The sequence below is a fragment of the Vigna umbellata genome, chromosome 1, assembly GCF_029865625.1.
Source record: "Vigna umbellata cultivar VRB3 chromosome 1, Vumbellata_1.0, whole genome shotgun sequence".
Lineage (NCBI taxonomy): Eukaryota > Viridiplantae > Streptophyta > Magnoliopsida > Fabales > Fabaceae > Vigna > Vigna umbellata.
In genome coordinates this window covers 45,086,515-45,110,011 of record NC_142165.1, presented here as the reverse complement: position 1 = coordinate 45,110,011, position 23,497 = coordinate 45,086,515, and the positions used below count along the sequence as shown (strand labels likewise).

Genomic DNA, 23,497 nt, shown 5'->3' with positions numbered 1-23,497 from the left:
TTAATGAATAAAATTGTTCCTATCTGTTAAAGAAAAATATCTTTTACAATCACCATTTGTAAAAAAAGAACACTACTTTACTACTCTCTTTTTTTCCAATAATAGTAATATTATTATTATTATGGTTTAATAGCCAATTTAGTCCTCACTTTGGTTGAAAAATCTCAATTTAGTCCCTCGTTATAAAAGTGTTTTGAATTAGTCCTAACTTTTAAAATAGTGGGTCAGATTGGTCCTTTCTGTTAAATATAAGTTAATAAAATTAATAGATGATGATGTGACTAAACTTAAAGCTAACGAGGGACCAATCTAACACATCAGCTTTAAGCTGTGTCACATCATCATCCATTAATTTCGTTAACTTATATTTAACGAAAGGGACCAATCTGACCCACTATTTTAAAAGTTAGGACTAATGTAAAACACTTTTATAACGAGGGACTAAATTGAGATTTTTCAACCAAAGTGGGGACTAAATTGGCTATTAAACCTATTATTATTGACGTGTGCTAAGGTATTATTCTAAACCTTGTCAATTTTGGATATTTTGTATGCATAAACATAACATAACTTTTATAAAGAATGGGTTTTGAATGTGAAATAGTAGCATACCTATGAAACAAACCATCTGTAACCTCAACTTGGATAACCATAATTGGAACCCGCTTCCCTCTCTCTTTCTCTGTCTTTGTGGGCGTGTTCGTTCTATCGAAAACACCATTTTAGGTTAACAAACTTTTGAACACGCCTTCCATTTGAGAAAAAATCCCGTTCTCAGGCTTCCCTGCAAGTGCCACACCAGAAGAAATTAGAACAGGGCACCTCCAAATGCAACCTGCTTCTCACCCCATGCCACCCCAATGCTCTTTTCTCCATCATTAACCCCTCACCGCTGCTTAAAATGGATGAAGATAAAGAGGAAATCGTGAATATTTGAACATTATTCCTAAACACAAATGTCTGGGTCTGATCCTAGTCCTGGGCGCACGTTCATATGGATCATAACTGGTCTTTTGTTCATCTCTATAGTAGCAGGAGGTGCATGCCTTGTGGCATACATGCTCCTTCCTGAATCAGAAACATCATCCTCTTGGATACCAGAAATAGGGGTGGCATTGGTTTGCCTACCATGGCTCTTTTGGTTGCTCACCTTCTTTTACAGAGTTTTGTCAAGAACTTTTGGATGTAGAGTTACAATGGGCGGAGTTGGAAGTGCAGATGTGGAGGTCGCATCTCGGGCAAAAGGAGCTGGCAACTTAAACAGGGATTCATCCGTTGCCTCACACGAGAGTGAAATGGCACTTGCAAAATCTATGGCCTCGTGATCATAATTGTCTTGGACTTTGCATGCCTCGTTCTTTATGGCCTTTGCCTTTTATTTTACGTCCACCTTCTCTTCTCTGGGTTGCGAGGGATCCATGCATGCATGCATCTCCTACTCACATGTCAATGACAGATACTTTTCACTCAAAACTATTTTTTTCTTTGTGTACATATAGCTTTTAGGAAACTTTTGACATGGGTTTTTATATATGAAGAATTGTAAATTTCAACAAGACTCTCATTGGCTTCTTTTTGTAGTTCTTTTTCTCCTTCTTTGAAATACGTAGTTCTTATTGGTTCATTAGTATCCTTCCTGTTAGCAAAAGCTTATGATTGTTTCCGTTCTCTTTCTTCTTGTTCTTCATTCATTTTGATTTAGTATGTTTCATCAAGGGGAACAAATGTCATTTCTGCAACTGTAATTTCATTTTTCATTGACAGAAAGATGCATATGCAGTTGTGCCACTGGACTCATAAAATCAAAGAAGAAACAAATGGAAACGAATTAATTGAAAGTTGTTAACATAAAAGGAGTCATTATATGACTAAATTATCCTTTTTCTAAACCAAAATTTCATCGTTGCTGCAATGTCATTCATGACATTAAAATCCTTCAAAACCACGATTCTGAAGTAAACATTGGAGACCATCTCACAATCTTTGGTTTATGTTCCCCTTTTCCTGTTCAAATTTATATATATAACAATAAATATACAACGTTAATTCTAAGTAACTCACAAATTAATTAATTTTTTCTTAATTACTTTTTTTTCTTTTATGATTTTCTCTTGTTTTTACAAGTGTGTATATGAATCTCTCCCACTTATTAGATGGTAGAAATTGGAGAAATACATATAAACTCACTTATAAAAAAATTTGAAAAAGTTTTTTTAACCAACTTTTAATTTTTTTAGTTTTATCTAAATAGATACATTTTAATTTATATTATGATCTATTGGGTGTTGATTATTAAATTTATCTAATTAATTTTAAATTTATTAGATGTTAAAGGTTTATATAATTTAGATTCATTATATGTATTGGAAAAATTTATAAATTGAGTTTATTATAGTTAAACACCGAGCAAACCTTAATTATCTTTTGAGATTTAGCATAAATGATTAAATTTTTAATCGTTTGAATTAAATTTTGAATTGTATGATAAAACAGTTTGAAAAAATTATTTTTCATAATTCCGTGTACATTGAAGTTTATGCGTAAATTTGATAATATTTCACTTGAAACCATTTTGTGTTGTTCTCTTTGTGGTCATATGTGATTACTTTCATTTTGTGTACTTTAGAGATCAATAGAAAATACTGCCAAAATTTTATCAAACTTATGATGTTAGACTTGTTCGTATAAGAATTAGCAAATTATGTAAAATATTTTTTTCGAATAGACAAGGCCTCACCTTGTAAGATTTAAAAATTTGATATTGATGAAATTTATTACAAACATAACATGAATCGAAGATGAAATCAATAAAAGTCACATCACTAAAAAGTATGAAATTTAGGTCTCTAAGTTCCTGCAAATAACACATAATATTTGTAAACGAGACATATTTTTATTATTATGTTGGTTGTCTTAATCCAATATGTTAGAATTTGGATATAATAATCATAATATCAAACTTCTTAAAAACTCATGAACCCATCATTTAATGTTTTAAATTGAAGATAGCATAATTTTTTTATATAATTGGATTCATGTTTATTTTTCATCTCCTGAATAAATTCTCTCTCGATAAATCCATTTGTTATCCGCTTAAAGAGGAATCCAAGTGTTATATTGAGCATGTCTTTTCTTTAACATGCCATTAGTATTTTTCAACTAAGATGATACGTGAAAAAAACCGTTCACATAAAAGTAAAATATATAAAAACCAACAAGAAAGTGCTGTAGTTATTTTTAATAAAGATTATTAGAATTTTTAGTAGATTTGGTTGAATAAATAAAATTTCAAAAATTTTAAAACAACTCACAATAATATAAAAGAAAATGTTTTTCTTTTGAATAAAAGTTATAACAAGAACTTATTTATTTAGTATATGTTTACTCAATCAACCTTAATTTATAGATGAATTTTCTTACCTCAGATTTTTTAGATATTAAGATATTCTCTTTGGTGCAAACGATATGAGATTTAAACAAATTTGAAATAATTTATAATAATGAAAAAGTAAAAAAAAAAATATATTGAAAATGAAATTATACAGCATTTCGATTGAATGACAACGTCAAATAGCAAGTGCAAGCAGAGGTAAAGCAAGAGCATGTTCTTTCCCTAACCTTGTTCAAATTCAAAAATTCTAAACGAAGCGGGAGAAGAGAAGACACAACAACAATGGCGAACAACAAGAGCTCCAAGAAACCAGTCAGTCTCAATGATAGTCACTATCGCTTCCTCCAAGAGCATTCCGCTCCCCCCAAACCCTCTTCTAAACCTTTCGGTAACGTTTCACTTTTTTCTCTTTTCTTCTTTCTTTTTTCTATTTCAATTTCTTTCTCATCAACCTACCTCTTTTTTTTCGCAGATGAAGAATCGATCGAATCCTCCGCGCGAAAACAGGAACACCAAAACATTCCTCAATTCTCTGCAATCACCGACTTCGATTCTCCAATCGGTACTTTTTCATTCTACCATCCACTCTCGCTGTTTACTTCTCACGCTTGTTCTCACCTTCTTATTACTGTTATGGTTAGCCTCGGAAGAGAAACACGAACCGATCAAGGTACATGAAGCAGAAGAAGTTGTAGCTCCGTCTTACGATATTTCTACTACTGGTAAGTGTTATATTTTCTGCTTCACTTCAATCTGCAATCACCACCGTCCTTATAATCTGCCACACTCGATTAATATTCGTATTATTAGGGCAAGACTCGGACAAGAAACACGAGCCAATCATCTTTCAAGAAGAAGAACAAGAAGAAGGTTCGTCCGACGTGGTTATTTCTTCCACTAGTAAGTGTTATCTTATCTGGCTCACATTAATTTTCAATCAGTGCCGTCGTGGAAATCTAAATACTCGATTGTTTTGGTTGTTAGGGCAAAACACGGATGAGAAATACGAACCGACATTTTTTGAAGAAGAAGCTCCTCCCGACGTGGTTGATTTTGCCCCTAGTAAGTGTTGTCTTCTCTGCCTCACTTTTAACCTGCAATCAGCACTGTTGTTAAAATGTTGTTGCTGTTGTTGTTATATTTATTTTCAGAGGAAGAAAGGACGACGAAGATGAAAGTAAAGGGGCGGCGGCGCCTATGTAAGATTATGCATGAAGACGCTGGAAAAAGCGTGGCGGTTGATGAGTCCAAGTTTGATGAACTGATCGACCTTGATTCACCGATTCCGGTGCCCAAAAACGTCGTCCAGATTGAGGAGAGTGGGGGCAAGAATGAAATCAGGGATATTTTGACTGAACTGAACGCCAAGTTTGAGTTGCTATCGGTTGAGAGGAAGCCGAGGCCGAAGCGTGTTGAGGGTTTGGTTGCAGGTAAAGAAAGTTACGATGATGAGGGTTTAGAGTATGGGAGTGCAGGGTCTTCGTTTTCTCCGCAGCAGGAGAGCTTGGCTGAGGGTAATAAGAATGATGATGGCGACTGTATTGAGTATGATTCAGACGATTCGGTTCAAGTGATGGATAATTTTGTGCCAGAGAATGATGGTTCAATAACTTTGACTGGACCCAGGTCAACCTTTAAGTTGCCTGCTAAAATTGCGAAAATGTTGTATCCACATCAGCGGGAGGGGTTGACGTGGCTCTGGTCTTTGCATAGTCTGGGAAAAGGGGGAATCTTGGGGGATGATATGGGTCTGGGGAAAACAATGCAGGTAAGGAAATGAGTAACAGAACCTTGAGAAATTGTATTTTGCAATAGCTGGTATATGATTGCTAATACTGGATAGTTCTTTCAGATCTGTGGCTTTCTAGCTGGACTGTTTCATTCTCGTTTAATAAGACGGGCATTGGTTGTAGCTCCCAAAACATTATTGCCCCATTGGATCAAAGAATTGTCAGTAGTGGGTCTATCCGAGAAGACAAGAGAGTGAGGCTGCCTGATTTCATTCATCTGTGGTTTATCTATAACATGCAATGTTGAAACTTTTATGCGCTAATAACAACTATTTGTCCTTTCGCGTAGATATTTTGGAACTTCTACAAAACTTAGAGAATATGAACTTCAGTACATACTTCAGGTTCTGGTTCTTTCTTGTTTTTAAATTAAACTGGAAATTTCTTAAAATTAAATTCTTCGGGCTCAACACTCAGAGGATAAGAAATATGTTTTGTTTTTGTGTGTAACTCAAAACTGAGCTTAATAATTGGAAGGAAAAGAATTTCATGGTAGGGGTGGCTGCCTTAATTTAAGGAAAATAATACTGATTTAAATTTTGTTCACCGGTGGACTTTTAGTTGATTGATGGAGAATGGTGGTATTTTTGACGTTTCTGAGTTCTTTGTTTCTGTCAACTTCATGCCTCCTTCTAGGACAAAGGAGTTCTTCTCACAACTTATGATATTGTCCGCAACAATTCTAAGTCCTTACGGGGGAGTAATTATTTAAATGATGACGAAAGTGAAGATGATGCTACATGGGACTACATGATACTCGATGAGGTAAAACTGAGCTTGTTTCATTTAAAACTTATTTAATATTGGGTACTTGATCTGTTTACCTGCAGTCCATTAGCCTTTTCCTCAGTAGCTTTTGATCAGTACTTGTATTTCTCATATGATCAATGGAACAGATTATTTTGAAAATTTTGACGTGTATACAGTTGGTTTAATAGAAGATATACGTGGGAAAAGTTTTTGATTCCTTCTTTCATTTCAAGAACCTAAGCTCCCTTTAATGTAAGAGAGTGCATATCACCAATTGAGTGAAAAGTGGAGGTCCGAAGCAAATTTTGAAAATTGAGCAGAGAAGTGTGTGAAATTAGTTATAACAGAAGCAAGAAATGTAAAAATACCAGTTATTCATTGTTGCAATCTATGCTGTTTTGCTTATCTAGACATAAAGAAAATTAAAAGTCATTAGTAACGGGTTCCAAAATTTCAGCGTGAAATTTGACTTGTGTGTAGTTATATCTGGTATGTTAAAGTAATGTAATCAGCTCATCTTGCACGTTTCTTGTTGCATACTTAAGTAGTGGTGACTTTTATGGGACTGACATGATGTTCATTCTATAGGGGACGAAATTTCAACTATATGGCATTGAATTTAAATACTTATATTAAACTTGTTACAAAAGGTCTTAATATTTTCTTTTTTTCAAAATTTTCTTAACTTTAGGGACACCTTATAAAGAACCCAAGCACACAAAGGGCTAAAAGTTTGCTTGAAATACCAAGTGCTCATCGCATTATCATCAGTGGCACACCATTGCAAAATAATCTTAAGGTATTATTTATTGTAATTTTTTTGTTATAATCTTTAAGTTGTTTTGTTTGTAACATCTTTCTGCTTTTATTTTTTGTAATAATGATTTAAATTTATGTTATTTTTCCAAGTTTAATGGTTGTCATCCTTAAAACTTCCTAACAGGAATTGTGGGCATTGTTCAATTTCTGTTGCCCAGAGTTGCTAGGTGACAACAAATGGTAATGATAATTTTAAGGCTACATTCTTAATTTAGTTAAGGTATCATAACATAAAAATTGTAACTTATCAGGTTCAAAGAAAAATTTGAAAAGCCCATACTCCGTGGAAATGACAAGCATGCTTCTGACAGGGAAAAACGTGTTGGTTCATCTGTAGCACAGGTAAGGATTATATGTGTTCTAAAATGTAGTTCATGTGACTTGGCCTTTGGCTTTTGATGGCGAGTAGTAGGTATTACGTTGTCTTTGTTCTCGAGCTCACATAATAATACATACAATTAAAGGTATATGAATATTATTAGATGTGCTTTGTCCTCTTCCACTTCAGCTGTTCCATGGTCAAGCATATATCATGGATTTATTTGTAAATTGTAATTTTTATTTATGTAGTGATCTCTCATTTTCCGATCACCAATTAATAGCAAGTTTCACTTTGACTTAAGTATTTTGACTGCTACTTTTTTACCAGGAACTAAGAGATCGGATTCAGCCTTACTTCTTAAGACGAATGAAGAGTGAGGTTTTCAGTCAAGATAATGAGAAAACAATTGCAAAACTTTCTCAAAAACAAGAGATCATTGTGTGGCTTCGATTGACCAGTGTTCAGGTTAAATATTCAATTCTTTGTTACTTTTTCATTTTATCTTCTGAGGTTAATCTAACAAATTTTGATTACTGTTTAATTTTTATTTCATGTAGCGGTATCTTTATGAAGCATTTTTGAAGAGTGAGATTGTTCTCTCAGCATTTGATGGCTCACCACTGGCTGCTCTTACGGTAATTTTTGTCGTGTTGTTTGAGCTATTCTCATTCTTGTTATGCTATTATATTCTGTTCTTCTTTTCCTTTTTATATAGTAATGCTGTTGTCTTTTGAAAAAAAATTAAACGGATCAGATTCTAAAGAAAATATGTGATCATCCACTTCTGTTGACCAAGCGGGCAGCTGAGGATGTGTTGGAAGGGATGGACTCAATGCTAAAGCCAGACGAAGCTAATGTTGCAACAAAATTGGCAATGCACATAGCCGATGTTGGTGACACAGAAAGGTTTAAAGATGAACAAGACGTGTCATGCAAAATTTCCTTCATTATGTCATTGCTGGTAAGTGCTGGTCATGCAGTTTGTATACTACTGGTGTTTACTTCTCTGCATAATATCACAGTTCTTATTTATGCTGTAGGATAATTTGATCCCAGAAGGGCATTGTGTGCTTATATTTTCTCAGACTCGCATGATGCTTAATCTTATTCAGGTTGGTTGATAAATTATTTTGAAATGCTTTTCATTTATTTCGTCTGTGAAGCATGGATTAGTCAAACAATTGTTCAACTGTTTCATGTACGTCAGTGGATTGTCATTTCTAGAAATGCAGTGTTCATAATCTTTTTAGTTTTAATGATCAGCAGGTGTTTGTTGGAGGACGTTCACAGTTCCCCGTTATTTTAATGTATGTTTTTCTGGGTTATTTAAGGGTTTTCTTCTGCTTGATTATAGGAATGCCTACTGTCCCAAGGTTATGACTTCTTACGAATTGATGGCACAACAAAAGTCAATGACAGACTAAAGATTGTCAATGTAAGTGCTTTGCACTCAGTAACCTTGGTAATTCCTTAAATGTTCTTCTGACTTATAGGCCACCTGTTGTTTGGATTTCAGGATTTCCAAGAAGGTGTTGGAGCTCCTATATTTCTCTTGACGTCTCAGGTTGGTGGTTTGGGACTTACACTTACAAGAGCAGATCGTGTGATTGTTGTTGATCCTGCTTGGAACCCAAGGTGTGTCTTGAAGCACTTTAAATTTGTTGTAAAGTATACAAAAAGAAGTGGCATTATTGGTAATTTCTAATTTAGAAACTGTTATCCACTTAATTGTTCTCTGCTATGTCAGTAAATAAATGACTAAGTATTATTGGGACATCGTTAAGATGTTTGCTAAAACACCTTTTTCCTAGTTTCCCTATTATGTTTGAGAAGATTATTTTAGAACTGTTTAGTGTAAAAGGGTGAAAGTGTATATCTTTCATTTAATCTTCTTTCTAGTGAATTAGTAATTAAGATGTTGTCGTTTTGGTACTTAGGAGAGTAAAAGTAGCTAGATAGCTAAAATACTATATAACTTACTGTCATACCCACCCCTTTGGTTTTTCTGTTGGTGTTCTATTCCAGTGGTCTGTATCCATCTTTTCTGCCAGTAGCTTTATTCATGTCGTAAGGTATCACCATACATGCAACAAGATAAAAGTTTCTCCTGTGAATATTAATTGTTTTATTCTTTTTTACATTTGATCGTTATTGTATAATACTCATCCAATCCAATAGAGATTAAGCTATTGTGCACCTGGCCCTAGAATAAGTCAGGTTTTAGCTAAACCTATTGTTCTTTCTAACAATTACCCAATGGTGGGCATGGATGAGATTCGTTTAAAATCCAATCCAAATCCAATTTAGTTTAAGTTTAGATCTATTGGATTTAAAATTTAGATCTATTTAATTCGATCAAACTAATTTGGATTTTTTAATTTAGTTTAAGTTTGGATTTAAAATTTGGTTAAATCCATATGCATTTAATTTGGATAAAATTGAGACTTATATATGGTAAATTTAAATGACGTTCTAATTGAATTAACGTGGTTATATTTTTTACTAAATAATTCTAAATTAAATTGTTAATTTTGGGAGAGGGAATGACCATGTACAGTGATTACTAAAAAAATGGTTCAACAAGATATAAGTGTTTGAAATTCTTATTGAAGTTTTTTCATTTTTTTCCTTTATGTACTACTTTTTCTCATTTTTTGATAAAATATATATAGATATATATATGCTCTCTGTCTATTTATTTTAATATAATGTGTTACTGCTGGCTAAGAATTTATTATTTTCTTTCATATTAGCTTTTAGAAAATAAATAATCTGTGATGAGCAAGACCTATTTTTAATATAGTAACAGGTTATATTCTCGGCCAGATTGACCTGAAACGTCTTGACCATCTAACCAAGAGACACTTAATAAAGAGACTGAAAAATCTCGGTTGAAACTAACAAAAAATTATTTTAACCAAGAGATTTCATAAAAGAAATATATAACCTAAATCCAATTAATTGGATTTGTTTTAAAATCCAAAAATATAGATTTGGATTTGAAACAGATTCAATAAAATATACTTAAACTTAAGGTGATATTGATTAGTATGATTATGGATCGGATTTGAATATTTGTATTTTTTTCTTCACCTTCAATTTGCAATTTGATTCATTAATGGTGGGAGGTAATTTGCGGTTGCTGCATTTAAGGCACTACAATTTTTTTTACCAGTATGGATAATCAAAGTGTGGACCGTGCATATCGAATTGGGCAAAAGAAAGATGTCATTGTATATAGACTAATGACGTGCGGAACTGTTGAAGAAAAGATCTACAGGAAACAGGTAATTTTTCCCCTTAATGCAATGAACATACATGGATGTATACACGTGCGCTCATGCAGAAACATGAAACTATGTGCATGTGTGGGGTATGTATGTCATTGTTTTGATTGAATTATATATGGCAGAAAAATATGTGAAGACATTGATCGACTTTTTTTCGTACACATTGCATGTTTTATAGGTATATAAGGGAGGATTATTCAAAACTGCTACCGAGAAGAAAGAACAGATTCGGTACTTTAGCCAACAGGTATAATTTGTCGGACGTATTATTAGTTCAAAAATTCACTTGCAAGTTCACTAAGGTGTGATTTAGTGTAATCTTCCATTCATCCCTTGCAGGATCTTAGGGAGCTTTTCAGCCTTCCAAAAGAAGGATTTGATGTATCTGTTACCCAAAGGCAATTGAATGAGGAGCACGATCGTCAATATACAGTGTAATGAGAATGAGTCTACAATTGCGAAATGTGTTCGAATTTTCTCATTTTGGTGTTCATTTTGGAAATTTAATATGACAAATAGTGTTTTTTAGGAACTGCCTTTTTTTCAAAACATAATCTATTTTTGAAAATAGAACATTAGGGAAGCTGTTAAAATTGTAATTACTTATTGTTTTATAATAACTTGAGTCTGATGAACTCGAAAATTGAACTCAATCTTAATTTTATCTGACGGAGTATTTGTATTTCCTGTAGTGATGACTCTTTCAAAGCACATATAGAGTTCTTGAAGAGTAAAGGCATAGCTGGAGTTAGTCACCACAGTTTACTCTTTTCAAAGGCAGGACCGCAGGTTCGTGATGAACTTGAGGATGATGAAGTTCCAAGGTAATTCTTGTGGAAAGGGTCCTTCTTTAGGTTAGAAAATCCACCCGCACAACAGCCCCCACATAGGCACAGTTAAATAGATTACTTCAAACAGGTCTGCATAGGTGAACGGCACCTGCCTGCATGTTTTATTTATTTTGTAAATATTTTTTTCGCTTGTTAAATTTTTTTTAGCTTGTGCTTTTTCCATTATAAATCTAAAATAGTTAAAATAAATTTGCAAATAATATTATTTTAATTTCTGTCCTAGGCTAATGGGTTGATCCGTGAACTCATTGGTTATATAGAATCAAGTTTGTAATTAAAAATGCTATTTGTAATGTTTAACAATTTGCTTTATCAAACCTAAAGTTCCATAAATGCAATGGTTGCAGGAATCATGCGACTAGGTATATTGGGACTTCGAGGTCATCTTCAAATGACCATATTACTTATGGGTACGATGCTCATTGCATTATTTGTTTAGAAATTCGAGGATGGCTTTTGGTTTTAGATTTGATTGTTTCCATCTGTGCTTTAAAGCAGCTCCGAGTTTGCAATTAATCCTAAGAATGTTACCACAAGCAAAAAAGGTTCATCTCCTAGCAGTGCTGGTAAATTGACGGAGTCAGAAATCAAGGATAAAATTAATCGGCTCTCTCAAACACTCTCAAATGCGGTACGCTATTCTCTTTCGGATGGTTTAATTATTATCCTCTACTCTGGTTATCCTTCTTTGTCAAGCTATAGTAATTTAATATCAATTTTGACTAAGAATCTCAAAAGTGACCAAATTGTACTATAGGTTTTATGCCGTCCAATGTCTGTCAACCTGTCCCATGGGGAAGATGACATAGGCATATTATGTCAAGTATGGAAATGGGAAATGGTTATTACATAAAGTACTTATTTCAATAACCAACCTTAGAAATGGAATAGTGATGTGGATTGACCAATTCTAAATCGAGATATAGTGGACTGATTTTATTTAACCTTTTCAGGCTATGATTTCTAAGTTACCTGACAAGGGCGAGAAACTGCAGAAGCGGCTTGCGGAGCTGAGTTTAGAGCTGGCTGAACTGAAAAGTGAAAGAAATGTGATTGATTTGGATGATTTTACCACTGAATTTGAACAAGGGTTGAATGTATAGTTTTCCTGTACAACAATAATTACTGTGCAGGTTTGCTCAAATGGAAATTGTGTTGTTGAACTTGTTGGAGAGCCTCCAAGTTTGACGCCATCTAATTTAAAAGTGTCCAATGCTTCATTGGTAAGAAAATACAAATTAGGAATCTATACTGCGAAACGTATTATGATTTAGTTGGTTTTCTAACTCTCCTTCGCTGTTTTTGGTTTTTAATTTAGATTGATTTCTGACAATAATAAACATTTAGCTAAGAGTTTAGGTATTATTTATTCCCGTCAATCTGCAGAGCAAAACTAATGATGATTATCTGATGATCAAAATTTTACATCCTTTAATTTATAATGTTAAAAATATTTATCTCGTGCATTACCGCTAACTAACATAATAGTTATCTCTACATAAATTAGAATAATTATTTTATTCAAGGGAAATATTTCTAGCAATTATTTTTTAAAGAGTATTTTTATCAAAGCTTGTTTATGCTTAAGAACTATATTATTAACAAGATGGGTTTTCCAAAGTGAAATGTTTTTTAAGGTTTTTCTTTATTTAATTTCTATGTATTAAATGTAAGAAATTTTACCTTGTCAAACTACCAATTAGACATCAAGATCATGCATTTAAATTTGTAATTAAATTTCATTTATATTAATTTCTATCTCTTTTAACAGATAATTTTCTGTTTATTTTCAAATTTAGTTTTTATATTTTTAAAATTCAATAATTAAAAATAATTGTATAAACTCTGTTAACCTAAATTATCATTTATACATCTAAACCTATTTTAGTTTTATAAACCAAACATTTTACGTGGACTATACATCCTAATGGTCCTTTTTTTTTCTACTTTTGATTTATTATCTGTAATAAAATATTTATGAAACTATAAAAAAATGTATTTTCAAAATTTTGTATGCAAATTTTTTAAAATATAGATTTATTAAAATGAGATAATGACTAAAAATGAATGGAAAAAACACTTATTAATATCGAAAGAAATTCAAAAGTTAACTTTTGGACCAACCACTATGATACAGTTACTGTTCTGTTTCGATGACACAACACAGAAGAAGAATACTACTGTTTTGTGTTGTGTTATACACATTTTGAGTTAAAGTGGGTTGACTTGACTCACTTAACCACTTTCTTTCCATGAATTTATCGCTGTCGCTGCACTCAATTGGAATTCTGTGTTTGTTTTCGACAAAACCACCCCAAAACGCGTTTCACAATCTCCGAATTTCACACACCGTAACAACCCAATTCGCTTCAGGTAGGTATGCGTCTCTGTCATTCAACATTTCGTAGACTTATACTTAGACTCAATAGTTGAAGATCACTTGGGGTGGGAGATTCACAATTCCTGTGTGTAGCTCACACTTGAGCTTAAAGTTCATTTCTTTTCTATCAAATTTTATTTGGGTTGAATTGGGTTCATTCCATTATGTCTTGTGATCCAAGCTTGCTCCTGTGCCTACCCGATGATTTGTTTGGCATGGTGTCGCGGTTCCTCTTACCCAGAGACGTGTGCAATCTCAGTCTCTGCTGCAAGAGTCTCCATGCCGTTGCATCTTCTGAAAAAGTGTGGCTCACTCAGTGTGACAAGGTGGGGGTGGTGCCCCTCGTGGACCTTGTTCAGTGGAGGGAGGGTGTGTCGTCTTACAAGGCTCTTTGTCGTTTCCTTTTGAGGGTTAAGCCGTTGCTTGGAATATGGGTTCATCAGAACCCTGAGCTTGGTAACCTTGTCTATGTCATGCCTGGTTTTGTTTCGGTTGTCGGGTGCCGGATAATTCCTCAGGAGCTTGGTCATTTGGGGATTCAAGATGGTCCTATCCAATGGTCATCTGTGTTTGAAGTTATTGGTGATTTTAATGGTTCAACCATCTTTTTTCTCCATGGAAGGGAAGAGGAGACAGACTACGTTCATCCTGGTTCTGTCAAGTATATAGATGAGTCTTGCAATGTGTTGTTGCTTGAGATTGAAGCCAGGGAACAAGACAATGGTGGTAGTAGTAGTAGAAATAGTAGTAGTGCTATGTTGCAGACTGGGAGCTTGCATGATTCGGGTGCGATGATATCAGGAAAGGCTTGTAGGTCAAGCAGTGAGATCTCTAGGTTACAAAGAGAGGGTGGAAATGCTGAGGCAACAGTTCCCTTCAGCAAGTTGTGTTTTAGTGATAGAAGAAAGTTGCTTGAGGTCACCTGCGGCCTAGTTCGACGAGAGGTTCCTGGTATGGCTGCTGGACCATTGTTTCCTGCGGTGAGAGATGACTGTGACAACTTTCAGAAAGATTTGGTGCTTTTGAAGGAAAGAAGAGCAATCCTTTGTCAAATATGCAGCCATGGTAGTGGCCGGATTGACAATGAAGAAAGTTCTCAAGGGGCAGAGAGTCCATTGCAATTAGAGCAGGATGACATAAAAAAGAGTTGTAACTGGTCCCAGGATTTGTCTGATCTTTTGAACAAGGAGAATGGTCGCATACAATGCACAAAGAAGAAAAGTCTCGGTGGATATTTCTGGGGTGGCTTTAAGCAGATGCTTAGAAAATCTAGTTCAGTTAATGAAAGTTATGCAATTTTCGACAAGTTTACTTCAAGACGTGAGATGAAGCATGCGCGGCTTGAAGATTTTCTTAGATCTAGTAATGAAATAGGGCTAACATTAAAGGCGTCAACTGTAAAATTCTCTTCTTATCGCGCATGGCCAAATATGCCTGATAGTTGGTTTGCACTTTTCAAGATGCCCTTGCAAGTTCCCTCTGCAGATCAAATTTATGCGGGTTTGTGGGGAGGAACTTTTGGTTGGCCTCCTGGAAAACCTTCTCAAGACAAGCCAGGAAAGGCTCTGTTCATTGTTCTGCTCTCTTATGAGGAGTCCCAAGAACAAAAGCTTCTTATTGCAACAAAAATACTGGAAGGCACTCACTATGTGTTGCATCCTAATGGTTCAGCAATGTTTATAGTGGATATCAATGATCCTTCATCTGATTCCTTTCCCTTTGACTCCAATAGAGACACCTTGTCAGTGGAAATCAAACATGCTTTCACAGGAGAGGGTATTTCAAATGGTTATGGCTTCAGATACCCTGGATCAAAGCCCGGTTCCCTCTTTGTATTTGAAAATGGTGTCCTTGCCTTTGTTTGGAAGGACACTAGGGTTGTCTTGACTTTGCAAAGACTCGACTTGCAACAACTTTTGAAGAAAGGAGAGAGAGTACCCTCTCTCCCTCCCATCAGCAATTTTTCTTATTTGACCAAGTCCTACTCAAATGTTTTTACAGGCTTTCCAAGTTCTTCCACTTCCTCTCCTTCACCAAGGTTTGACATTACCATCACATCTCTCTTTGCTTTTACCTCCCAGATCATGCTCCTTGCAAATGATGTTTTATAGCTCTATTGATAAAACATATTCATTGTCTCATGTTGATTAATAGATGTCACACCTATTTTCATGTGTACTTTCAACAATTTTGATGTATCAATATTTTAGAAATATTTTAGCACTTAAGTTTCAGTTATAATGACGTATGGATTGGTGACAAACAATTCCTGTTGGTTGAGATTTAGGATATTTTTAGTCTTGTTATTCGTATTCCCAACATAACTGCATTTAGTTGCAGAAACCTTTCTTATGGTTAGCATATAGAGAAGTTAGTATCATTGCAGAACTTAGTAAATGACAAAGTTTATCCGTGATTCTGGAAAACAAGAAATGTGGTTATAGTCACTGCTCCAATTGCTAGCTCTCCTTTTTTTTCTTTGTATAATTGGTGTCTGAAAGGAATGGGAATTCTGATCTTCTAGAACTTGTATGTTTTCTAAGATTCCTCACCTTCTACATAGGCATATACAATTATGTTTCGTATGGAATTCGGTGACATTGTATAGCACTTCTTTTGCTATTGTAGATGCTACATTAGTTGACAGTTGTTATTGCATAGCATCTTTATTGACAATAATGTTCACAACGTATAAAATCACATTAAGTAGTACAAAGATCAACAGAATACTGAAAATTACAAGAGCTGGAAATATGTTTAAATATCTGGATATGTAAGAATGATACCTATATCTGCAACCTATATTAAAGCCTTTTGATCTGACTGCTTAGTATGGTTACTTTGTTTATACAATTCTCTGTTGCATTACTTTTTTTGTCTGACATATATCATGTCAGCAGATTTGAAATATATGTCATTGATATGTGTGGAAGAATGATATTAATTGATAGTTACAAGTTGTCAAATTGAGGAATTATAAGCCAGGATTTAATGTTTCTTATTTTGACAGGTAAAGACAACCCAGTGTATTTTTGAATTTGGGACTGCATGGATTTTGTGTCCAACTTCCAGTATTATAACAGGTTAAGAAGAGCATGATAAACTTCTTGGCAGCTGTTTATTGTTGCTGGAGTTGCATTGCTTTTTGTTGTCACACAGAATACACATCTTGCTGCCGTTGGTTCTATGTTACTGTCTTTTGAAGATCAAAGATCAAAGATTAAAGTATTGTGAACTATTTTTTGTCCTAAAGTATTACCCTCTCTGCTTTAGTTGTATACACAGTTGCTTGTTGCACAAAAAGTAGGAACTATTTGTGCATGAAAGATCCTGATGAAGTTTTGATCTACATACATATTCTGAAACTTCATAACAGATGATTTCAAACACTGTTATTACTGCATCCAGTAAAATATGATTAATAATTCGAATAATATATCTTCCAGAGACTTGTTAAGGAATTATCCCAAACATAAAGACGAATGCTCATATGCATGTGGGAGAAGTATTGGGAGAAACAAGTATCCCATATATCAAGGAAGCAAGAGAGTTCAATGGTCATAAAGAAGAAAATGGGATATGGAAATATAAGAATAAAATATAAAAGGGAAAAACATATAAAGCTTAGGATAAAGAATGTTATGATTCTCTTTTATAACACATAAGAGGGAATTGAATAGATTTTAAAATGAAATGAGCCTAAGAAGTCAAGAGTTAATATTGTATAACAGTAGATTCAGCATATGTTCTTTAAAGCATAAAGATTGAACATACTAGTACATATTTAAAATTTTTAAATAACATTTTTCTAATATTGTCAAAAAAACATTAGGGTTTAAAACTCTACTAAATAATTCATTTGTCATATTTTCCTTTTGTTTGATTTTCTAACTTAATTTTCTTGTATTTTTAAAATCAAGAGAGGGTAAAAGAACTAAGGAAGCAAGCAAAAGGAGAAATCATGTCATGAATCCAACTTTAAAGAGACCCCTTAAGCTGTGGTGGACCTCCCCTTAAAGTGTATCATGCATCCTTCAATTCATTGATCATATTATCATCTTCAAATTACTCTTTCGCCATGAACATTATGTATAAAGAAGATCAAGTTGATAAGAAAATTTGTCATCTTCTGCAAGCAAGCACAACCCTTGTTGTACTCAATTGTAAAACAATGACCACTCTCAAGACGTTCTATCTATTTTAAGTTCAGTTGCACACGCAAAGCAACATGTCTCCCAAAAACTGACTTTGGTTTTCTTTATTTAAAAAGTAAGATTTTTAACTTTTTGAAAGATTTTTTCATGCAATAATTCATTTCTTAAAAGTAATTTCTACCAAACACGTAGATGTGAAGGGATAAACAGTTTATATAAAAAATTTATTCAATAAATTCTTTTCAAATGGAGTGTATTTTAAATTTGTGCAAACTATAGTCTCACTCAAAATCACACCCAAAAGAAAAAAAAAATGTTTTCACTACACTTCACATCAGCATTTGGATTAAGCTGGTATTTATAGTGCTAATATTAGAGAACACCAATCATGCTACAAACTTGTAGTGACAACCATGGCAACTACTATTAATGTTAGTCATTGTTTAACTTTTAGTTTCAGTTTTGGTGTTAGTAATATAGAATCTGATATAATGTTATGTGATCGTCATCAACCTTTGAATGTTTCACTTTAGCCCTGCTCTCGTATATGTATTCAAGTGAAATCCTAATGCAATAAAAGTGTCACAACTCAACAGCAAAATGAGTTATTTTGCAGAAGGTAGCACAGTTCTTATACATAGTACAGTTACAACGAGTCAAACTTATTGATTCCAAATCACCTACTAAGGAACTACTTCCCCATCTAGAAAACCAGTAAACTGATGAGGAAGCCTTTGCACCTTTACTTTCAGTTGTTTCAGTTCTCTTAAATCCTCCACCCATATACTGTAACTTGAGTTCTTAAAGACAACATCACAAGACACCTCTTTATTTTCTACTAAATTTATGGCATACATCTCAAAATTTTCAATTTTATCCCATAAAAGAGACAGCTTGTTAGCGTCTATCTCGCTTCTAACACAATTCAACCAGTCCCTAGCTTCTTCCACTCTAGCCCAAAAGCATGAATCTTGCGTAAGACTCGCAAACTTGCTCCTCTCCTTGTTTTCTTCTGCAGCAGTAGTAACAGTTCTGTCCTTCCACCACCTATCAAAAATCTCATATCTTCTCTCTCTACCATGCTGCATGTAATGATACCCCTTGGCTCTATGCATCCCTTTCCTCCCATAATACTCAGCAATGTCTAGAGGCTCAACCAATAGTTTATAGAAGTGTGAAGCATTGACCCACTTGGCTCTCTTGTCAAAATCATGAGGCAGCTCACCTCTTTCCAACATGTCAATAACGTTGTTCCAAAACCTGGCAAGCTTGCAACGGTTAATGTTGATTTTCATGTCCCTTTTGGAACTGGAAGAGTCCCTGCTTTTGAACGAGTCGTAGTAACCAATTTGGTCGTCTTGCTCATCGCACCAATTCTTGTACCATTCTATTTGAGCTCTCAGAGGTACCACCTTGGATAAGCTAACTGCTAGGGTTGCTGCATTCAGATTTGGTGAAGGGCCCATTCTTCTTGTTTTCTTCAGACATTCCTTGGCGGATGTGATAGCTGATTCCTGTTGGTTACATAACAGTATAACTAGTTCAGCAAAAATATTCATGCCTGACCAATATAACTACGTAATGAGAAGGCGCTGCAAAAATCATAGACGCTGATTTTCCAATAGAGTAAACCCTCCCACTTTAGTTCTTCAAATCGTAAGCCATAAACACTTAAATCTTCAACTTCACAGAGACTTTGTGAAAACAGATTGGATTTTGATAATTCAAGGTTTAAGAAGAGACATCATATTATCATTATCCACCTATCTAAAAGTTTAAGCTGTTTAGTTGATAATGTTTAGTCCCACCTAGCACTGAATTATATAGAATCTGAATCTATGAACCGAAAGCTTTAAATGTTAGTTACACACATGAATCATTTAGCATAACATCTCTAAAAGATTTTGCAATTACCTGGTTTGCTATGCCAGAAGACTGGATGGCTAATTCAAGCCCTGCTTCATAGCTCGAGTCAGGAAGGGTTCTCTGCATGGAAATTTCCTGATTCAATGTCTGTGAAGACAATTTATTAACATAGTATCCATACTTCAGATGGTCTTCAATACTACTAACTGGAGAACCAGTTGCAAGCATCAAGTGCATCATCTTTATGATTGCAGATGGACTATCTACACACACTGCTCCTTCTTCTGTGACAAAAAAGTAGTTCCCGAAAGGGTGAAACAAGATAGGCACAGATGTTTCTCCCTCCTGTGATGCTGCTTCCAAGTAATCCATCACAGCACCGAACAAGTTAGCTTTCTCTTTTTCTGATATCTGATTTGCAAGCTTTCCAAAATCTTCTGAGGTCATGGAAAATTGCCAAAACTGTAGCAGGGAATTTAGCTGAGTAGTGAGAAAGGTTATAGGGGCAAAGAGCAACCTTGGCATTATGTCATGCTTTGACACAACGTGGCAGAAGTTGCCGCCCCATCTTTCTCTGAAAATGCTTTGAGAAAAGGCTTCGTTCCCAAGTAATGGTGCCCCAAAAGTGATGCACAATATTGACACAGAGGAAGAGATTGATTGTAGGTAAGACAGAAGCCAAAGACTGCACAACGACGCAGTGGCTCCTCCAATTGAATGTCCAGTGATCACAATTGATTTAGTGTCTTTGTTTCCCACTATTTCCAACATCTGAGTTGCAACATTAAATTTTAGCAGTTAGTTAAGAATACCAATAAGATTCTGGGGAAATAAGTTTGAAGAACAAAAAATTAAATGCCCTTTAAGGATATTGATATGAATATTTTTACTTTTAACTTCATCTAGTTGTATGCACAATCAGAAAAAGAAAAAGAAAAGGTAACTCCAAATTACGCTAAAAAGACTTGGCAAGACTTGAAGTGACGGTTCGTAAGGCATAATCTGTGAAAATGAAACCTTTTGCTTTGTATGTGAAAAGAACAGTTCCAAAATTGACTTTTTGTTCAATTTCGCAAGGTAGGTGCCATGGGGTTGTTAGAGTCAAGAGCTCCCACCACACGCCAAGACTCAAGTCTTGTGTTCTTGCTCCCCGACTTTGGCATAAAAGTAGAAAGTTAACTTAATTATTCTGCTGTGATAACTATGACTCGAAAACCACCATGGTAAGAAAAGTTGGGTTTAACCTACCCAAATCACCGATACACGTGTCAGTTTCAGAGAGAATGTTTCCTCGTAGATATGATCCAAATATTTTTCATTTTCTTATTTTTATAGACCTTTCAGACAGTTTACATAGACTGTTTTTCCAAAGAAAATAACAAATAAAATGCTACCTGAGGATACAAAAATTTATCTGTACGGAAACATTTTACCGGTCAATTAGTGGTGATCAAGACAAATTTGTCACAGATATTTGTCCATGAACAAAAACCCTACTAACCCTAATATAATAATGATGAAGGCATTGAACGAGCGTAATGGAAGTTTTACTCGCTTATTTTACGCTGAAAATTCAACCCACACGCCTTTTTTATGCCATTGCTTGTAGATGGACGCAACTGTTACCAAAAAGTAAAAGTCAACCATTTTATTTTACAATCTCGAATCGAACCGATGTTTTGTTTTCGTTATTACATCAAATGTTTCAGGCACTGATCAAGGTGGCTTGGTTGTTAGCCGTCGTCGGATAAAATGATTGCTCATTGGTGGGACCCATGTCAGAATATGAGGTTGTAGGGGACCTTTCACATTGCAAAAATGTATTTTGCTTCTCTCTTTCAACTTTTCATAAAATTTATTATAAAAACTTGCCATAAAATAGATTAAAGGACTAATGAACGCCATGGAATTTAGAAATTAATAAATATCTACAGAAAAATAAACGTGGACGTACTTTGGGCGTGGGAATATTATTAGCATATACCAACGAGTTAAAAATAACACGATCCATTGTTGATTTGAAGAGATTTAATAAAGGGATTCTTAAAAGAGTTAGTGCACTTTTAATAAAGGGATTTAATGTTTAAATAATTAATGTTTCTATAAGAAAACAGCGTAATTTATTGCTTTTATATTCTTAATGTTAATAATTTATTCTAAGATTAGCTTAAATCTCAGTGGTATCTTCTATCTCTTTAGAGTTGAAATTTTAATAAATTAAATTAGGTATTAGTATTTCAACACGTAACTTCCCTTTTTTTTTCTCAGCCTTCATTCATTGTCACGTCTTCTCTAACTCTAACAAAGAAAGCCCGAAAACGCCATGGAATGGATATCGAGTTCATCTACCTAATTACTGTCCCTTTCAACCTTTTCCCTTTTTTCTCTAATTTTAAATCAATTATTACCATTCACTTTTTTCTTTTTCTCTTTATATGTTCTACCAATTGATGAGCCAAAATTAACATCCCCACCAGCTACGTCATGTGTAACCATGATAATATAAGAAGCAACCCAAATATTAAAAAAAAAAAAAGCTTTTGCAGCAACAATCTTCCCATTTCTCAAAATCAAAACTCATAAAATTTACTCAAACTATATAAGGATACATCAAACCTCAACAAATGCACATAAAAAGATGCTAACATTTATATAATTGGTTAAAGGTAATTATTAATTAACTCGAACAACATACTCAACTCAGCCAAAATTATAATTGACAAAATTTCAATTCGGGTTTTCGTTTCTTATTAGTTAATGAACTGTACTAAAGATCTCAAAGTTATAGGGAAACAGTGACACCCCGTCCTTCTATTTTTGGTAAATAAAATGAAAATGAAAGAAAATAGTTGACAGTTTTGGCAGGTAAGAAGAAAGCTATATTTTCACCTACAGTTAACAGATAAAACTTCAATTAATTGTGATCGATATAAATGAAGCGTAAAAAGCAATTAAACAAGTTCGTGTTCATCCGAATTATGTGAGAATTTATCTTCGATTGAAACAAGTATGAATTGAGAAGATGAAAACGAACCTGGTTCTGGAAGGAATTGAAAAGGGAAAGGAAGAGGTTGAGCATGGCGGCGTGAACCATGACGGGCTCGTCCGGCTCCTTGCTCCGCCGCGGCGAAAACAGGGGCACGCCGCCGATGCTGTCGAGCGGCACCAAGTCCCTGGAGTTGGGGTCGGAGGAGCCGGGCATCTGGACGCCAGAGAAGGCGACGTAGACGGAGGCGCCGACGCGGTCCGCCACGAAGGTGCGGAAGGGGGAGGCGTTGGCCTGGGTGCAGAGTCGCCATGAGTCGGAGAGAAGCGGCGTGGAAGAGATGAAGGAGGCGAGCATCTGGCGAGACTCGAACCTGTCACGGGTAAATCATGGGACTGAATTGCTTCGACTTTTCTCGGAAAGTATTTTAAGTTTTGATTATTCTCCTTTGTGTTTTTTTTTTAATTTTTTTTTGGAAAAGTTAAGAAAGAGTGAGTACTTACGGTGAAGGTTCGTTGGAGGCCATGCCCATGGAATAATGGTTTTTTCTTCGATGTTTCTTACGTTACGTTGGAGTCTTGCGGAGACTGGAATTTGGAGAAGTTTGAATGAAGAACACCTTGAATTGCTACCTTTTACATTCCTTTGAATATTGCATTTATAACCTCTTCTACTACTACTGCTTCAACTCTTTTTATTTTCTTTTATCTTTTAAATTTATTCTTCAAAAGCATTGTACGGGTTTTATTAATAGTTATATAAATAAATTATATAATGTCTTGCAACGACTTCAGCTAATTTTCACTTTTTAATATCTCACAAATCAAATAAATTGAAATTTATTTTAAAAAATATTTTTCTATAACTTTTTAATTGCAGTATTTAAAAGTAATTTAAA

The 23,497-nt window shown here is 34.5% G+C and overlaps 4 protein-coding genes across 6 annotated transcripts; 3 read left to right on the top strand and 1 right to left on the bottom strand.

The window, feature by feature from the left end:
• Nucleotides 1-823: 823 nt before the first annotated feature.
• LOC124834419 (Putative membrane lipoprotein) lies at nt 824-1,334 on the top strand. The gene has a single exon (XM_047309101.2). It carries the CDS (start codon nt 957-959, stop codon nt 1,323-1,325), a length of 369 nt encoding a protein of 122 aa, XP_047165057.1. The 5' UTR covers nt 824-956; the 3' UTR covers nt 1,326-1,334.
• A 2,198-nt stretch (nt 1,335-3,532) lies between these two features.
• On the top strand, nt 3,533-12,486 carry CHR24 (chromatin remodeling 24). Of its 3 annotated transcripts, XM_047309095.2 has the most exons (25): nt 3,534-3,779; nt 3,864-3,953; nt 4,033-4,113; nt 4,202-4,291; nt 4,376-4,453; nt 4,543-5,159; nt 5,244-5,374; nt 5,471-5,525; nt 5,818-5,946; nt 6,623-6,730; nt 6,875-6,930; nt 7,002-7,092; nt 7,400-7,537; nt 7,630-7,707; nt 7,827-8,033; nt 8,113-8,184; nt 8,427-8,507; nt 8,589-8,707; nt 10,248-10,359; nt 10,541-10,609; nt 10,702-10,796; nt 11,055-11,186; nt 11,561-11,623; nt 11,712-11,844; nt 12,167-12,486. In XM_047309095.2, exons 1-25 carry the CDS (start codon nt 3,674-3,676, stop codon nt 12,314-12,316), a joined length of 3,081 nt encoding a protein of 1,026 aa, XP_047165051.1. In that variant the 5' UTR covers nt 3,534-3,673; the 3' UTR covers nt 12,317-12,486. The 3 variants fall into 3 exon arrangements, with proteins under 3 accessions (XP_047165048.1, XP_047165051.1, XP_047165050.1); XM_047309092.2 differs by having other exon boundaries at nt 3,533-3,953; XM_047309094.2 differs by having other exon boundaries at nt 3,555-3,779; nt 3,864-4,113.
• An 874-nt stretch (nt 12,487-13,360) lies between these two features.
• On the top strand, nt 13,361-16,968 carry LOC124834420 (F-box protein At5g39450-like). The gene is made up of 2 exons (XM_047309102.2): nt 13,361-15,631; nt 16,604-16,968. Exons 1-2 carry the CDS (start codon nt 13,758-13,760, stop codon nt 16,605-16,607), a joined length of 1,878 nt encoding a protein of 625 aa, XP_047165058.1. The 5' UTR covers nt 13,361-13,757; the 3' UTR covers nt 16,608-16,968.
• Nucleotides 16,969-18,327: 1,359 nt separating this feature from the next.
• Nucleotides 18,328-23,266, bottom strand: LOC124834408 (lipase-like PAD4). The gene is made up of 4 exons (XM_047309083.2): nt 23,103-23,266; nt 22,648-22,972; nt 19,662-20,384; nt 18,328-19,261 (listed from the first exon to the last, which is right to left on the bottom strand). Exons 1-4 carry the CDS (start codon nt 23,129-23,131, stop codon nt 18,431-18,433), a joined length of 1,908 nt encoding a protein of 635 aa, XP_047165039.1. The 5' UTR covers nt 23,132-23,266; the 3' UTR covers nt 18,328-18,430.
• Nucleotides 23,267-23,497: the final 231 nt, after the last annotated feature.

Excerpts from the sequence above, each read along its gene's own strand:
- LOC124834408 (XM_047309083.2), bottom strand. The coding sequence starts at position 23,131 with ATGGGCATGGCCTCCAACGAACCTTCACC. Across the intron at positions 22,973-23,102 it reads GCCTCCAACGAACCTTCACC|GTTCGAGTCTCGCCAGATGC; the intron begins GTAAGTACTCAC and ends TACCCGTGACAG. Across the intron at positions 20,385-22,647 it reads TCAATTCCTTCCAGAACCAG|ATGTTGGAAATAGTGGGAAA; the intron begins GTTCGTTTTCAT and ends GTTGCAACTCAG.
- LOC124834419 (XM_047309101.2), top strand. The coding sequence starts at position 957 with ATGTCTGGGTCTGATCCTAGTCCTGGGCGCACGTTCATATGGATCATA.
- CHR24 (XM_047309092.2), top strand. The coding sequence starts at position 3,674 with ATGGCGAACAACAAGAGCTCCAAGAAACCAGTCAGTCTCAATGATAGT. Across the intron at positions 5,526-5,817 it reads AACTTCAGTACATACTTCAG|GACAAAGGAGTTCTTCTCAC; the intron begins GTTCTGGTTCTT and ends GCCTCCTTCTAG. Across the intron at positions 10,797-11,054 it reads CACGATCGTCAATATACAGT|TGATGACTCTTTCAAAGCAC; the intron begins GTAATGAGAATG and ends TATTTCCTGTAG.
- LOC124834420 (XM_047309102.2), top strand. The coding sequence starts at position 13,758 with ATGTCTTGTGATCCAAGCTTGCTCCTGTGCCTACCCGATGATTTGTTT.